General features: G+C 46.3%; 1 protein-coding gene across 5 annotated transcripts in view; it reads right to left on the bottom strand.

The window, feature by feature from the left end:
• CTIF (cap binding complex dependent translation initiation factor) overlaps window positions 1–16135 on the bottom strand; it is a 340395-nt gene that overhangs the window by 217205 nt on the left and 107055 nt on the right. For all 5 annotated transcript variants that reach the window (XM_014586243.2, XM_014586244.2, XM_014586245.2 and 2 more), the window contains one exon: window positions 6899–6970. In XM_014586243.2, the coding sequence (XP_014441729.1) occupies window positions 6899–6970 (72 nt within the window). The remainder of the gene's footprint in view (window positions 1–6898; window positions 6971–16135) is intronic.

Genomic DNA, 16135 nt, shown 5'->3' with positions numbered 1-16135 from the left:
TGAGCTGGACCCCCACCTCTGTAACAGAGAGGCCTTGGAGGAAGAAGCATGGCACAGCAACGACAGTGAAGACAGCTTTCTGGGTGACACCAGAGCTGAGTGCAGGAGCAGGAGAGCTGAGACTTCTGTGTCTGTCCATCCTGTCTCTCCCCCTGCATCCCCTTTTCTTCAAATTCAGACATGAAGGCTAGGGAGAGGCCGGACGGTGACTGAAATGTGTGGCCAAGTGCACTTCTCGGTCAGCCCATTGTGCCCACAGTCTCTCAGCTAATTACGATTGTGCTTTAGGTCTGAAATGAGCCATATTGTTTGAACCTGTCCTGGACTGGGCCATGCTAGAGGCTGCCTCTGCCTCATCTCCACCTAGCATCTTCTGGGATAATCAAAACCCACTAGATTGTCCCCAGCTCCTCTCCAGAGAAAGGCTCCCAGCAGATGGGGAAGTGGAGGCTACATTCAACACCATCATCCATCCTCTGAACTCCTGTCCCCAAGGATCTGGCCCTTCCCACCAGTGCCAGACACAAGAGCCACAGAAGATCAGGGCAGGAAATGGGTGAGAGGTGAACTGGTCCAGGGGGTGATGAAGAAGTCCTGCCATGAGGTGGGTATGCCGCAATCCCTTTTTCTGCCATGTGGGGAGAAGCATGAGACCCCTCCTCGCATCCTACCAAGCAGTTCTACTCCTTTTTGGTTTCTGCATGGAATTTCCAAGTAGCTTTTAAAAATTGTATCTTTTTATTTTTAGGTGACTAGAGTCACATGTAGTTGCAAGAAATAATGCAGAAAGACTTCCTGTCCCTTCTACCCAGTTTCTCCCCATGGGGACAACTGTAAAAGTATAATTCACTATCTTACCCAGGGTATCCACACGATGCAGTGAAGGTACAGACCACTTCCATGTCCACAGGCCTTCCTGTTGCTCCCTACCTCCCCCACCCCTTTAAGGGTTTTTGCCATAGGGCATGAGTGCTCAGTGGAGAGAGACAGAGAAAGGGGAAGTGAGAAATCACCCCTAGGGGGAATAGCCATGACACAACTCCTTCTATTCTCTTGGGATTTGGGGGATGCATGCACTGCTCAGAATGATTTTCAAGCCACTGGGTCCAGAGCTCAAACCATGGTCGGCTATATGGGAGTCCAGCACCTTAACCACTATGCCATCTGCTGGCCCCCTGTTGCCCTTTTACAGCCATGTCTACCCCCTACCCCTTCCCTAGTCCCTGGTGGGCACTAACTCATTCCCTATTTCTTCCTTTTTTTCTTCTTCTTCTTCTTCTTCTTTTTTTTTTTTTTTTTTTTTTTTTTTTTTTTTTGGAGGTTTTTTTTCTCTGGGCGGCAGAGAGACAGAAAGGAGAAATCACCTCCCAGGGAGGATGGCCACGCCGCAATCCCTTCTCCTTCACTCTCCTCTCAGGAGGGCACGCACGCACATGCGCCCGGCATGAGTTTAAGCCACCAGGTCTGGGACTTGAATGGTGGTCGACCACATAGGAATCCAACAACACAGCCATTACACCAACTGCTAGTTCCCCCATCCCCCATTTCTATAACTTAGTCATTTCAAGAATGGTATATAAACAGAATCAGTATATGCAACTTTTGAGGATTGACTTCTTTTTTATCGTTCAGCATAATTCTCTGGAAGTATATCCTGATTATTGTTAACAGTACTTTCCTTTCCATTGCTGAGTGCCATGGGGTGTTGAAATAGTCACTCATGAAACTATGTCTGTGTCATTTCCAGCTTTTGGCTATTGAGAGTAAAGCTCCAGTAAACATCTGAGCACACGTTTTTGTGTGAACATAAGTTTTCATTCTCTGGGATAAACACCCAGGAGTGCAGTTGCTGAATCATATGGCACTTGCAGGTTTAATTTTTTTTTTTTTTGTTATTAAGAAACCACCAAACTGTTTTCCAGGATGGCTTTACCATTTTTCGATCCCAACAGCCCTGTACCAGTGATCCAGTTTCCCTGCATTTTCACCAGCATTTGCTGTCACAGTTTAAAATTTTATTCTAGCCATTCTGATAGGAGTGTAGTGATAACTCATTCTGGTTTTAATTTGTGTTTCCCTAATGGATAACAATGCTGACATCTTATCGGCGTGTTTGCCTTCTGCATATCCCCCTCGTTGAAAAATGTCTCATCTTGTGTATTTTGTCTATTTTCTAGTTAGACTGTGTGTTTTTGTTTGTTTTTAGGGTTTTTGTCATACAGCACATGCACTTGGGAGGGAGGAAAATTGAGAAACCCCACCCCACTCCCAAGGGAGATAGCCATGCTGCGATCCCTCCTCTTCCATTCTCCTCTTGGGATTTTAGGCATGCACACACACACATGCCTGGCATGATTATCAAGCTGCTGAATCCGAGATGGTTGGCCATGTGGGAGTCCATCACCTTAACCACCACACCACCTATTGGCCCAAATTGGACTTTTAGTTTTATTTTTAGAGATATTTTTGCTACAGGGTGTGAGTGCTCGCTGGAGAGAGAGAGAGGCAGAAACCAAGAAATCATCCCTCCTCCCTGGGGGGTGGGGGGAATGGCCATAGCGCAATCCCATCTCTTTCATTCTCCTCTCAGGATTTTGGGCATGTACACACATGCACCGGCATGAGTTTTAAGCCACCAGGTCTGGGGCTGAAACAGCGGTTAACTATGTGGGAGTCCAATGATGCAACCATTATGCCATCTGCTTATCCCTAGGACTGTTTTTTAATGATGAAATTTGTGTTATTTTTATGTTCTAGATACCAGACCTCTGTTAGTGTGTTCTGCAAGTATTTTATTCCTTTCTGTAACTTGTCTCTTCATCCTCTTTTCCAGAGCAAAATTTTGATTTTGATGGAGTCCAGTATAGCACCTCAGGGCTGACATCTATTGACGGCTTTTTCATTCAGTGTGAAATCTTCCAGGTTCGGTTCTTGGTATGACAAGTGATTTTTTTTTTAATTGAAATTCAGCCTTGTCTACCTTACATTATGAGACAGAGTCTTATTCAAGTCTTCTGTTTTGTTTTATTATTATTATTATTTTTAAGGGTTTTGCCATAGGATGCGTGTGGTCGCTGAAGAAAGACAGAGAGAGGTAGAGACAGGAAAAGTGAGAAATCATCCCCTGGGGAGATGGCCATGCCAAAATCCCTTCTCCTTCATTCTCCTCCTGGCATTTTGGGCACGCACGTACATGTGTCTGGTGTGATTTTTCAAGCTTCTAGGTCTGGGACTCGAATGTGGGAATCCAGAGCCTTAGCCACCATGCCACCTGCTGGCCCCCAAATCTTGTTTTAACTGGCTTTTGTGATCTCACTCTGGCAGGGGAGAGGGGCGGGGCACAGTTACAACTGCTAGGTGGAAGTGAAAGTCTGGGTTTCTTACTTGACTACCCTGGATGCCCCAAGGGGCGCTTACTGCCACTGTGTGTGGACCTGCAGACCCCATGAGGTCCCCACAGGCACTGCAGTTGGCCTCCTTACCCTGTCAGGCTCTCCCGACTCCACCTACATGGGGATACCTCAATATTGCCAAGTGGGGGTGCAGCTCCAGGTCCTCGTAGTCTCAAAAGTAACAAGAGGTGTGGGGAAGGAGCCTTCTTACCATCTGGTAGGAATGAAAGTCGCAGCTTCCTACTTGGCCTTTGTTTATTTATTTTTTACTTTCTTTAAAATTTTAAATGATAAAGAGTGTATGAGTCTGCTTATGACAAAAAAAGAGAGAAGCACCCTCGACAGTCTTGTCACTCTGAGGAACCTCAGCCTGCAGTTTCCTCGGGTTCCTAGACATGCTTGCATGTGCCCAGGGTGTCTTCGGGTCTATACAGGGATCCAAACCCATGCTAGGCCATGTGGCTTCCAGCACTCCAGGGTACTGCATTACTGTGTCACAGCAACTGATTCCCCCCCAGGCCTTCGTCACAGTGCCTTGGTCGGGGTTAGGGAGCCTCCTTCCAGTCTGGCTTTGCTGGGAGGGTGGGTTTGGGTCTACAGTGCAGTAGAACAGTTTTGGCTAAGAGTTTTCTTTTCTTTTCTTTTTTTAAAGAGGTCTTTTATTTTAACTTTATTTATTTATTATTATTATTTTCAAATTTGACCAGAGAGAGAGAGAAGGAAAGTGAGAAAGGAAGCCACTAGGTCTGGGACCTGAACCATGGTTGGCTGTGTGGGAGTCCAGCACTGTTAATCACCATGCCACCTGCTGGCCCTGGCTAAGATAGCTTTCTATCATCCGAGGATGTTCTTTTCCTGGTCCTTGGCCTGGAGAGCGCAGGTTTTAACTGGTGCTTTTTTTGTCTGTATCACTTGGCATTTCTGGGTATCCACTTCTTTGGAGCCAAGTCTGAGATACAGGAGATAAAATGAAAATGCATTCACCACCATGTCATTCCTTAGGCCTGAGGACCCTAGCTGCTCTGCCTCCTTCCCCCCATCTTTCAAAGCTTTCCTATGTTTGTTTTATGCATAATGTCTAGGGCTGTAGTTGTACTTAGCAGCAGAAATATAGAAAAGAACATCTATTCCATTTTCCCAGAGGCAGAAGACTAGGCCTGCATTAAAAAAAAAAAAACAAAAATTGCCAGAGGGTGTGTGCACTTGCTAGAAAAAGACAGAAATAAAAAGTGACAAAGCCCACCCCACGGAACATAGTCACCAAGTAATTCCTTCTCCTCCATTTTTCTTCCTTTGAGGATTTTGGGCATGCACTCATATGGCCTAGCATGTGTTTTGTTTTGTTTTGGGTTTTGTTGTTGCTGTTTGTTTGTTTGTTTTGTAGTTGTTGCTATTTGTTTGTTTGTCTTTTCCAAGCCACAGGGTCCAGGACTCAAACCACTTTCGGCCATATGAGATCCAGCTCCCTTAACTACCATGCACGGACTGGCCCCTAGGTCTGTATTTTTATCAAAACCTTTTCATGACTTCAAGTACAGCTTACCTCTCCATTTTACAGCTGCAGAGAGATGACGTGCCTTTTCCATGATCACATAGTAATGTCTCTGACATTCCCAGACCAAGCTAGCACCCTGTCTTCGAACTCCCAGGGCCAAATGGCACCTGCACCAGGACCCCTGTCCAGGGCAAGGTCCATAAATCTCCACAGAGAGCTTTTCAGCACAAGGAAGGACTGGATCAGCGTGCTCCACTGAGGCTGGGCTCCTGGGTCCAGTGGCATGCACTGTCTGACCAACTCCCACCCCGACTCCTCCTGCAGGGTAGGGGAGGAAGATGAGGGCCACATGGAAGGAGGACCTCTTCTAAGCCCCTTGGGACCCTGTCAGAAGTGATGGGACCAAAGAAAAGGGTAGGGTGAGGGGCCCAGAAAAGATGATAAAGGAGAGAGGAAAAAGGATCCTACACTGCAATCTTCCAGAAACAGATGCCTACTGGCTGAATAACAGGGAGCTCTTGTTGAACAGACTCTTACGTCCCCCATCCAGGGCCTTCGACCCTTCCTGGGTCTCTGTCTCTAAGTCTACTATGGCTGTGTAGAGTAAAGGGAATCTTCCTATCAGAAACCCAGAACAACTCCTGGCCAACCAGGTGGCTGGGACAAAGGCCTCTCTAGGACACCTACTGCAGCAGGACAAGGTAAAAGTGCTATATGGGGAGAAGGGGCAGATGAGAGACCTGGGTTCAAGTCCAGTGTAGTGGAGCCATTATATCTCTAGCCTCAGTTTCCTCATCTGCAAATGGCATGTGGATGCTAGGATTGGTTTTCATAAGGGGAAGTTGAGACTGAAGAAGGATATGTCACCAATTTTGTGGCAGAGCAAAAACGAGAGCCCAGGTCTCCTGTCCCCTTCCCCACTCAGAGCTCTTACTATGGTCTCATACTTAAGAAACCATCACACAAACAGACTGATCCAGTCATGTGAGAGAACCATCCAGGGCAGGAGTCCCCCTGCACCACCAAAGAGCAAAGCCCTGCAGCCTAAGAACAATCCAGAACTGTGGCCACTGAGCACCTTCCCTCAGGACAGAGTGGAGAAGGGCTGGCTTAATCAGCAATGAAACTAAAACTGGACCCCAGCAAGTGAGCCCAGGTGTGGCTTTGACAGCAGCAGCAGATCAGAGGCACCCTCTTCTTTCTGGACAGGCATAGTCTGCGGCTAGACTGGGGCTTGGGGATAAATATTTTCCCTAGCCTCTAATTCCGTGGTCTCCCAGAGGCTGGGAGGAGGTATCAGCTGGACAACCAGAGCCAGTGTGACTGAAGCCAAGTCAGATGGTCAAATGGAGGGTTTCAGGGGTCACCAGAATGGCTTCCAAAGAGCAGCCTTTCCCCCAGGCCACACATCCCACATGGGAGCCCACCCCTCTCCCGACCAGGATCCCAGATAAGAAACTAAGTAGTGGGTAGAGAAGCTGCAGCAATAGTCCCAGGAGAAATGGTTGGCCAAAGAGAGGTAGACAGCTCTCTCAGCTTCCACCAACTGCCCATCCCAGGCCCTCTGCAGAACTGGAGCAAAAGCCTCTAAAGCACCCCACAATATCCTGTGAATCCCATTGCTTACAGGGCCATCTATGCCAATGCATGAACCTCCAGTTTGGTCATCTGATTACCGTGTAAGATTCCACTGTAGGATGGATCATGGACTAGTTCTTCAGTCTCCTTTCAGCAGACATTAAGGTTGCTTCTAGATATTTGTTATCACAAGTAATGCTACTACTGAGAGAAATTTTATGAACTGACGCATTAGGAGGAAGGGACGCTTCCCAAGGGCTGGGAATTACAGGAGGGTTTTCAGAAGAACAGACAGCAACTTCCCCCACCCCCATCCCATCCTCTGCTCTCTCCACGTGTCACCACCTCTTGGGGAGCCATCATGGGCCAGCCCAGGAAGGCAAGCAAATAAGACACATGACACCCCCGGATAAAGCACAGAGAGGTTCCCTACCTGCTGCGGGGGTCCTCGCCCTCGGGAGAAGGAATAGCTGCGATCCAGCTGCTCGCTGCAGTCCGCTGTCCACTGTGGGGTAGAAGGGAGTGAGTGGTCAGTGAGGCAGGCAGACACGCTTTTCCCTTCCCTCCCCCCCCCCCCCCCCACATATTCCTCTCCAGCCACTTCCAATGGTAAAGCCTTCCCTCCACCAGGTCCCAGCTGGCGTCTCCACACTCCTCACAGAGCGACCCTTTAGTGGATTCTTGGGGAAGGCAACCTCATTTCCTGTCATCATGATCTAGATCCAGCCACGTTCCAAAGTCAGCTAGACATGACACCGGCTTATTCCGAGTTTCAGATGTTTGACCATCTGACCTGGCTTCAGCCACACTGGTTCTCTGCTGCATCAGGGGTGTGGCCAGAGCTGGAGGTGAGACATGGCTATGTGGTTCCACCTATATACCCGGTCCTAAAGGCAACTGCTATCAGAAACTCAGCTTGAGCCCAGTTCCAACTCTCACCCTGACAGCTCAGGGGACTGCTGTATACCCAAGTGTGATGTGACAATCACCTGTGTGAGAGTCCCCAGAGTCCCCCATATGGAGGTTCCTGGCCACATCCTCTACTCACTGAATCAGACTCTGGGAAGCTGGGGCCCGAAGATCAGCATTTTTTTTTTTTTTTGGAGAGGTTTTCACTATAGGGCGCGTGCGCTCACCAGACAGACAGAGAGAGACATAGAGACAGAAAGCGAGAAATCACCCCCCAGGGGGGATGGTCACTCTGCAATCCCTTCTCCTCCATTCTCCTCTTGGGATCTTGGGCACGCACGCACATGCGCCCGGCGTGAGTTTTAAGCCACCGGGTCCGGGACCCGAACTGCGGTCAACTACATGGGAGTCCAGCAATATAGCCATTATGCTAACTGCTGGTTCCCCAAGATCAGCATTTTGACAAACTACCCAAGAGATGCAACTGTAGTTTGAGAGCCACTTAAATCCATGCGATCTCTCAGGCTTTGTTGATCATCTGTAAGGGGACAGGAGTGCCGGGCAATTCTGCAAGGTGGATATGGAGGACCATAAAAGTTACGAACACACTGTGTGTCCAGAGCTATCAAGCTACAGGGCGGCATTTTTATTATTGTGTTCAATGTCCATTACTCTCTTGGGGTAAGTTCTTCAACTTTGACCCTAACTTACACTCTGTGTGATACATGAAAAGCACAGGGAGCCGAGTCTGCTTGTTTGACACACCTGTTCACAACTGTGAGTGAGTGTGCATAGCCTCAGACCAGTGCAGTCCTGGTTTTCTAAAACCCTGGCTGGACATGCCCTCCCGTCAGTGGGTCAGGGCACCCCCTCGGTTCATGAGACGTACATAGTTACAGTGCTGATGACAGCAGCCAGGTGCACGTATACACCAGAGCAGCACCGTCCACCTGAAATCATGAAATAAGAGTTGCAAATATGAGCCACGGGCGCCATGTTAAATTTTCTAGTAGCCTGATTTCTTTTGTGCTTAATAGATTTTTGCTCTATGGCACATGGCAGAGAGACCGAGAGGGGGAAAGTGAGAAATCCCCCCTTAGGGGGGATGGCCACACTGCAATTGCTTCTCCATTTCCCTCTGGGATTTCAGACATGTATGCACATAAACCCCATGTGAGTTTCAAGTTGCCGGGTCTGGGATTCAGACTGGGGTTGATCATGTGGGAGTCCAGCACTTTAACTACCACACCACCTGCTGGCCCCATCTAGTAGCCAGATTAAAAAAAAAGGCAAGGGGGCTGGCAGGTGGTGTGGTGGTTATGGTATTGGACTTCTACCTGGCTGACTGTGGTTCAAGTTCTAGACCTAGTGGCTTGTTTTCTTGCTTTCCCTCTCTCTCTCTCATCAAATTAAAATAATAATAATAAAAAATAAAATTAAATAAATAATTCTTTAAAAAAGCAAAATTAAATGAAAACATATATTTTACTTCATGCAACATCTTTTTCTCTGTCACTCTGGCAAACAGCACATGCCCTATGGTAAACAACAAAAGAAAACCTAAAAGAAAATATAATCTTAAAAAAAAAAATCCAAGATATTCCCAGTTTAATAAGTAATCAACATAGGGTCAGTTCTGTGGCCAAGTGGTCACGACAGCTGGATCCCACAAGGCTGACCACAGTCTGAGTCCAGGACCCAGCAGCTTGAGAAACACGTGGCTGTGCTCCATGGGGAGTGTTTTCCTCTCTGTTCCTGTCTCTCCAGTGTGTATGTGCACTCTCTGACAAAACTGAAATCAATCAATATAAAAGTATTAATGAGATATTTTACATGATTTTTTTCCACCCTAAATTCCCAAAATCTACTTAGAACACACCTGGTTTAGATAAGCCAAATCTCAAGAACTTAAGAGGCACCCACAGCCAATGGCTCCTGTACTGGACAGCACAGATCGAGAAAAATGTCAAAGGTATCAGGTCCACTTGTGTCCCTACCTGCTCCATCCTGACCTGCAGTGGAGGAGCTGACCCCTGCTGACTGAGTCTAGGCTCCTGTGTCAGCTGCTTCCTGGCTGGGCTTGGCCAGACAGGAAACAGGGAGAAACCAGGATGTTTCTCCTTTCTCTCTCTGTCTCTCTGCCTCAGGTGGCATTTCTAGCGGTGATGTTTGCCAACCAGATGTCTGTTTCCTGGCTCTAGCCCTTACCAGGCTGGCTTCTGCTCTTGACCTTGACCCCTGGCTCTGGCAACACCATCTCTTCAGGTCAAGGGTGGTAATAGTGATCTGTGGTTGCTAACCTCTGGGTTGTTTATTTGGCTGCTCATCTCTTTTATCACCTCGCAACCAATTCTCTGGATTAAATGTCTTCTGTTTATATAACTGTAGTCTCAAAGCAGCTCCCCTATGATATTTATTAATTTTGAGGGATGAGGGAGTGTGGGATGAGAAATGCATCAGATACCACTTAACCAAGTGAGCAAAGTTAATATCACCAGTAATGAACCCTACCAACATCATAGGCTCCCTTATATGACGTACTGAGAAGGGCCTGTCACCTTCGAAGTGTTCTTGCCCCAAATGCACATTCTCAATATAACCGTGAGAAAACAAGAGACACTAATTGATAAACTTTCTACAAAATTAATGACCAGCACTTTTCAAGACTGTCAAGGTTGTGAAAGAAAAGACAAAAAAAGTATCACAGATTGGAGAAGAACAAGGAGACATGATGATGAGATGCGTATTTGGATCTTAGAATAGGACAAGAACCTCTCTGATCAAATACCAATACATCTCTCTGCCCAATGTCAATTTCTCAGTTCTAATCACTGTACAATGGTTATGTAAGATGTTCCTACTAGGGGAAGTTGAGTGACAGACATTCACTCTGTACTATTTTTGTACTTTGGCTATAAGTCTAAAATAATTTCAAAACAAAAAGTAAGATAAACAGATACATACGTACGTACAACATGTATACAACACATTTAAAAATAACATGTACATAATGCATGTGTGTGTGTATGTATGTGTGTGTGTGTGTGTGTGTGTGTGTGTGTGTGTGTGTGTGTGTACTATGTTTAAGGTTCTGAAAAACAATCCCTCTGCTTTGGAGGGATTGGAGTGCGACCTCCTTTTCTGCTTGAAGCCTGACTGACAAGGTGGGGACAGCAAGGCACACAACTCTGCATGCGTCTTGTCCCATTCTAGAATGACTTCTCAGAAAAAGCCTTCTGCCCTTCAAGGCAGCCCAAATGCTTCTGCCCCAGCTGCATGCTACTGCTGAGAAATCACGTGACCGAAGGCCTGTGGGTGGGCACAACTCCTCCTGGGCTCAGCATGGTCTCTGGCAAGGCGGGGCTGGGCACACAGATGGCTCCTTCTGACTGGCATGCAGAGAGCATGCCAAGGCTTCGGGCACGTCCTTGCGTAGCCATACTTGTCTTGAGAGACTTGGAGCAGTTCCAAGCTCCAATGCAACTGCTCTACTTGTCAAAAGTCATCCTTAACATTACATTTGCCAACCAGAAGCCATTTCTGGAGTGCCCTCCCTGTGGGACCCACACAAAGAGTGTCATCTCACCTCAAATAGCAGCAAGGCAAGGAGAAGCGCAGGCGGAGAGGCTGAGACGGGGGAGTGTGCTCTCACAGGGGCTGTGAGGGAAGTGAAGTGGGCAGCCAGCCTTCCTAGAGAAGACCAAGCCCCTCTGTAGGCAGGGATGGAAGACTTCTTTTAGGGCAGAGCCTCATCGGAGTTGAGTTAGGGAAGGCCGAATGGCCTAGGGGGAGGCAGGTCGCATTTGGGGCTCATTAGTGGAGTGGTAGAGCAGAAATGAAGAAATGGGTATAAGGGCATGGAACAATGTGTGTGAGTGGCAAGCCAAGGGGGTGATCTGCACATAGGTAAGCAAGAAAGAGCATGATGAAGTCCAAGACGATGGTGATGATGATGAAACCCACTCCAGAGACCGCCAAGGCTGGACACAGGCAGGGCCCCCAGGCAAAATGGAATGAAGAGAGACGGCGGTTGTGCCCTCTTCCTGGCACCCAAGGAGGATTTAGTGTGAACTGTCACTCTTACCATAGAAGCTCTACCCTAGGGACTTGTGAGACTCCCACTTCAAATCCCAGCCAGGTGGCAGCCCCGGGGCCATCCCATCTCGCCATCAGGGTGTTTCCTCCTAGGTTCTAAAAGCCCTCCATAGGCTCTCCCTTCCCTATTCCACATCCCGTTTCTGCTGGATTCTACTCCATGCTGTCTTCTTTCGCTGTGAATACGGCCTCCTGTCTCCCTTTGCCTTCTCTTACCTTTTGCCTAGAAAGTCTCTAGACCTGTTCTGGCCTGTATGAGATGATTCTAGAATGGAGAAGAGTCCCACTTCCTCAAACACTCCCCCTCAACCCTGGCTGGGGTCTGAATTCCACTTGCAGAGAACTTTTGTCCTTCAAGGAAAACAGGCTTCCAGCTTTGGGCCTAATTAACACACGAGTCCTCTCCTAGCGTAAGATGGTGTTTTACCTGAAAAGGTCACTAAACATAAAAAGAAAGGAAAGAGAAAGTCTTATCTATGAGGAGACTTGGAAAGTTTGTGAAAAATAGAATTAATATCCAAGTTTATTCTGGTGCAAAGTTTTTGAAATGCATACATAGATTTTTTAATAATACTTATTTGCCATGAACTTTTTTGAAGATGCTTTATATGTGAGAATAATGGACATCGAATTCACAAAAGTGGTTTTAGGGTCTCAACCAGAGCAATTTGCTATAATTTATAATTTAATTAAAAATTCTGAAATAAATACATCTCAGGACTAAGATTTAATAAGCATGTGAGTACAGATGTTTATTCTGGACTCAAAATAGATGTTTATTTGAGTATTCTCTGCTATCAGTATCTTTTAAACATTTTGCAATAAAAAAGATCATTAAAATAAGTTGTCAATTGTTCGCATCCCAGGATGAGCAGTATTTCATAAGCAGACTTCAGGAAGGATGACCCACAAGACTCTGAACATAAGAAGAGGAAGAGGAGGAGAAGAATCAAGTTCAAGATGGGGGAGGCTGAATGTTCCCCTAGGGACTGGCCCTACAAACAGGGCCACCAGCATGCAAAATCATTACAGGAATAGAAAAATAGATCCACCAATAAGACCATGTCCATAAGTGAACGTACAAACAGGAACTTGGTAAGGTAAGGGAAGTGTTTGGGGAGGGAGAGACTCATTGGTAAAGATACAGTATTGGGAACTGGCCAGCCATCGAGGAAAAGATGTAGATGTCTGCCTTACACTATCCCTAGAAAACAAGTTGATTAGGGAACCAGCAGTTAGCGCAATGGCTATGTCGCTGGATTCCCACATAGTCAACCGCGGTTCGCGTCCCAGACTTGGTGGCTTAAAACTCACGCTGGGCTCGTGTGCATGTGTGCCCAAGATCCTGAGAGGAGAATGGAGGAGAAGGGATTGTTGCGTGACCCTCCCCCCTGTGTGTGGGGGGTGATTTCTCGCTTTCTGTCTCTATGTCTCCCTCTGTCTGTCTGGCAAGCGCACGTGCCCTATAGCAAAAACCTCTCAAAACAAAACAAAACAAAAAAAAACAAAAAAACAAGTTGATTAAAAGCCATAATGCAAATTTTCAACTATATAAAAATTTATTTTATTTTATTTCTTTATTTCTTTGAGAGGTTTTTGCTACGGGGCATGTGCGCTCATCAGAAAGAGAGAGACAGAGACAGAAAGTGAGAAATCACCCCCCTGGGGGGATGGCCACGCCATAATCCCTTCTCCATTCTCCTCTCAGGATCTTGGGCACGCACGCACATGCACCCAGCGTAAGTTTAAGTCACTGGGGCTGGGACTTGAACTGCGGTTGACTACATGGGAGTCCAGTGACATAGCTATTATGCTATCTGCTGGTCCCCTCAAAATTTAAAACTTCTATGTGACAAAAGAAATCATAAACAAATAAGGACAAGTGAGGAGCTACTTGCAGTTTATTTAACAAAGAATTAATTGGGGCCACAGGTGGCGTGGTGGTTAAGGCACTGGACTCCCCCACATGGCCAACTATGGTTTGAGTCCCAGACCTGGCAGCTTGCTTTCTCACTTTCTCCCCACCCCTGGCCAAAATAAAAAAAAAAATAATAATAACAAATAAATGAAATTGAAAATTAAAAAAAAACCAAAGAATTAATTGCCAGAATATATATAAAGATGTCATTGAAACCTAGGCACATTCTAAAGCCATCACATTTATTACCATTTACTCATCCTTGCTTCCTGGGGACTTGTATTTTCTGCACTTGGCAAATGCAGAAACTAAAGCAAAGTGTGGTTAAATAATTTACCCAGGTCACACACCCAAACATGGCAGAACCAGCAAACGGCATAAATAAGCATTCATTCAAAGAGCCTGGAAAATGGCTGCTACTAAATGCATTGTGTGATCTCAGATTTGACCAAACTCAGAGCCAGAATATTTTTTTTCTATAAAGAATATTACTGGGAAAATTGGTGATTTTCTGTAATGTGATTATGTAAGAGAATGTCCTTGTTCTTAGGGGTACAGGAGAATCAAGCCTGAAATTCACAAATGCCTCAGAAGAGTTTTCTATAAGAGATATGTGTGTGTGTGTGTGTGTGTGTGTGTGTGTATGCACATATATATATATAATTATAATATAGTACTTATGTTATTAAACTACATGTAAATAATTACATTTAGTAAATACTGTCATGTTCATTACAGACATAATGATGTTTAGGTTGGACAGCGGATCACATACACTATGGTGGTCTCATGAGGTTATAACGCAGCTGAATAATTCCTACCGCCCGGTATCTTAATGTCATGTGGTAGCATTATGCACGTGTTCTTGGTGATGATGCAGTAAACAAACTACTGAGCGGACATTGTGGAAAAGTACAGCACACAAGAATATGCACAGAATGTAATACTTGATAATGATACTAAAGACAGAGTTGTTGGTTTATGTCATTATTATCCTACACTTAAAACCTTTTTTTTTTTTTTTTGCCAATAGGTCAAATTATGCATGCATAAAAGGGCACATGTACTTGCCTGAAAGAGACAGAGAGAGGGAAAGCAAGAAATCACCTCCCAGAGGGGATGGCTATGCTGAAATCTCTTCTCCTCTGTTCTCCTCTTGGGATTTTTGTGCACATGTGCACCTGGTGTGATTTTCAAGCCTCCGGGTCTGAGACTCAAGCCACGGTTGATCACATGGGAGTCCAGCTTCTTAACCACTAAACCACCTGCTGGTCCCATTACCCTATCCTTTCTATCACTATTTTAGAACGTACACTTTCTTATGTGAAAGACAAGGCTGACTGTGAATTGTATGTGTGTTCTGTTGGTGGCAGCCTCACACATCGTGTATGGACAGTTTCTTTCTTTCTTTTTTTCTTTTGAAGAGGTTTTTGCTATAGGGTGCATACGCTCGCCAGACAGACAGAGAGAGACAGAAAGCGAGAAATCACCCCCCGGGGGGGGATGGCCACACCGCAATCCCTTCTCCTCCGTTCTCCTCTTGAGATCTTGGGCACGCACGCACATGTGCCCGGAGTGAGTTTGAAGCCACCAGGTCCGGGACACGAACCGTGGTTGACTACATGGGAGTCCAGTGACATAGCCATTACGCTAACTGCTGGTCCCATATAGACAGTTTCTCAATTGCACCATTTTCTCTTGTGCATGAGCTCGCCTTCTGTTGCACTGTAAGGTGAGCACAGGTGAGTAAGCACTGTATCTTCTACAATGCCTCCTGTTTTCCTAAAGGAACCTGTGACCACGGGGCAATGTGTCTTTCTCACCACTTCACAGATCTCAGCCAGAACCCTGCTGGCCTGAAGACCTGACTTCTCAAGGACAGGGGCAGTTCTGACCACTTCCTTTATCCTGGGGACAGGAGCTTACTGACTGGGAGAGGAGGACCTGGAAGGGGAGGTGGCGCCCCAGGCTGGCTGGCAGCTCATTCTCCACCTACAGTGACCCTCTAGGAAAGACTGTGATTGAGGGAGAGATGGCTGCCATGGCTGAGATTTGAGAGCAGGAAAAGGGCCTTTGCTCCTAACTTTTAAAAAAAAATGGATCCAGTTGTAGAGACAGTTTAACATAGTGAGTAGGAGTGTGAGTTCTTGAAGTAGAGACTCCTGAGCTCGTATACCATCTTGGCCACCTATTCCACGACATTGGGCAAGTCACTGCATCCCTAAGACTAAGTTTCCCCACCTGTAATAGCAACAGAATCTGCCAATAGGAGAGTTAAGGTATGGCAGCTGGAGACAGACTGCCTTGTTCCAACCCGTCTTGCCATATGTTTGCTATGTGACCTTGGGAAGCTTATTTAACCTCTCTGTGCTTCAGTTTCCTCCCTTATAAAATGGGAATAACAACGGCACGTTCTTTAGAGTCGTTAGGACAAGTAAACAAGTTAACACATGAGGAACACATGGTAACAGTCTCCCTTGTTAATTCCTTATCTCCCCAACTTCTTAACTTAAGGCTCATTCATCTTTGACGTTCTCTAAACTTCTTCATTCTCTGGACTTAAGACACCGTCCATACACTGATGATTTGGAATGTCAATTTCCAGCTCAGTCCCATCCTCTGGACACCACCTCTGCACATCTAACAGCAGGAACAATGTCTCCACTAAGTCATCAAGCACCGCCTCTGACCCTACATCCAAAACCAACCTTGACCTGGGCTCCCCCATTTTTTTTTTTTTTTTTTACT

The sequence above is a fragment of the Tupaia chinensis genome, unplaced genomic scaffold, assembly GCF_000334495.1.
Source record: "Tupaia chinensis unplaced genomic scaffold, TupChi_1.0 Scaffold000119_2, whole genome shotgun sequence".
Classification (NCBI taxonomy): domain Eukaryota; kingdom Metazoa; phylum Chordata; class Mammalia; order Scandentia; family Tupaiidae; genus Tupaia; species Tupaia belangeri.
The sequence above is the reverse complement of the archived record's forward strand: the minus strand, read 5'-3'. Positions and strand labels throughout refer to the sequence as shown.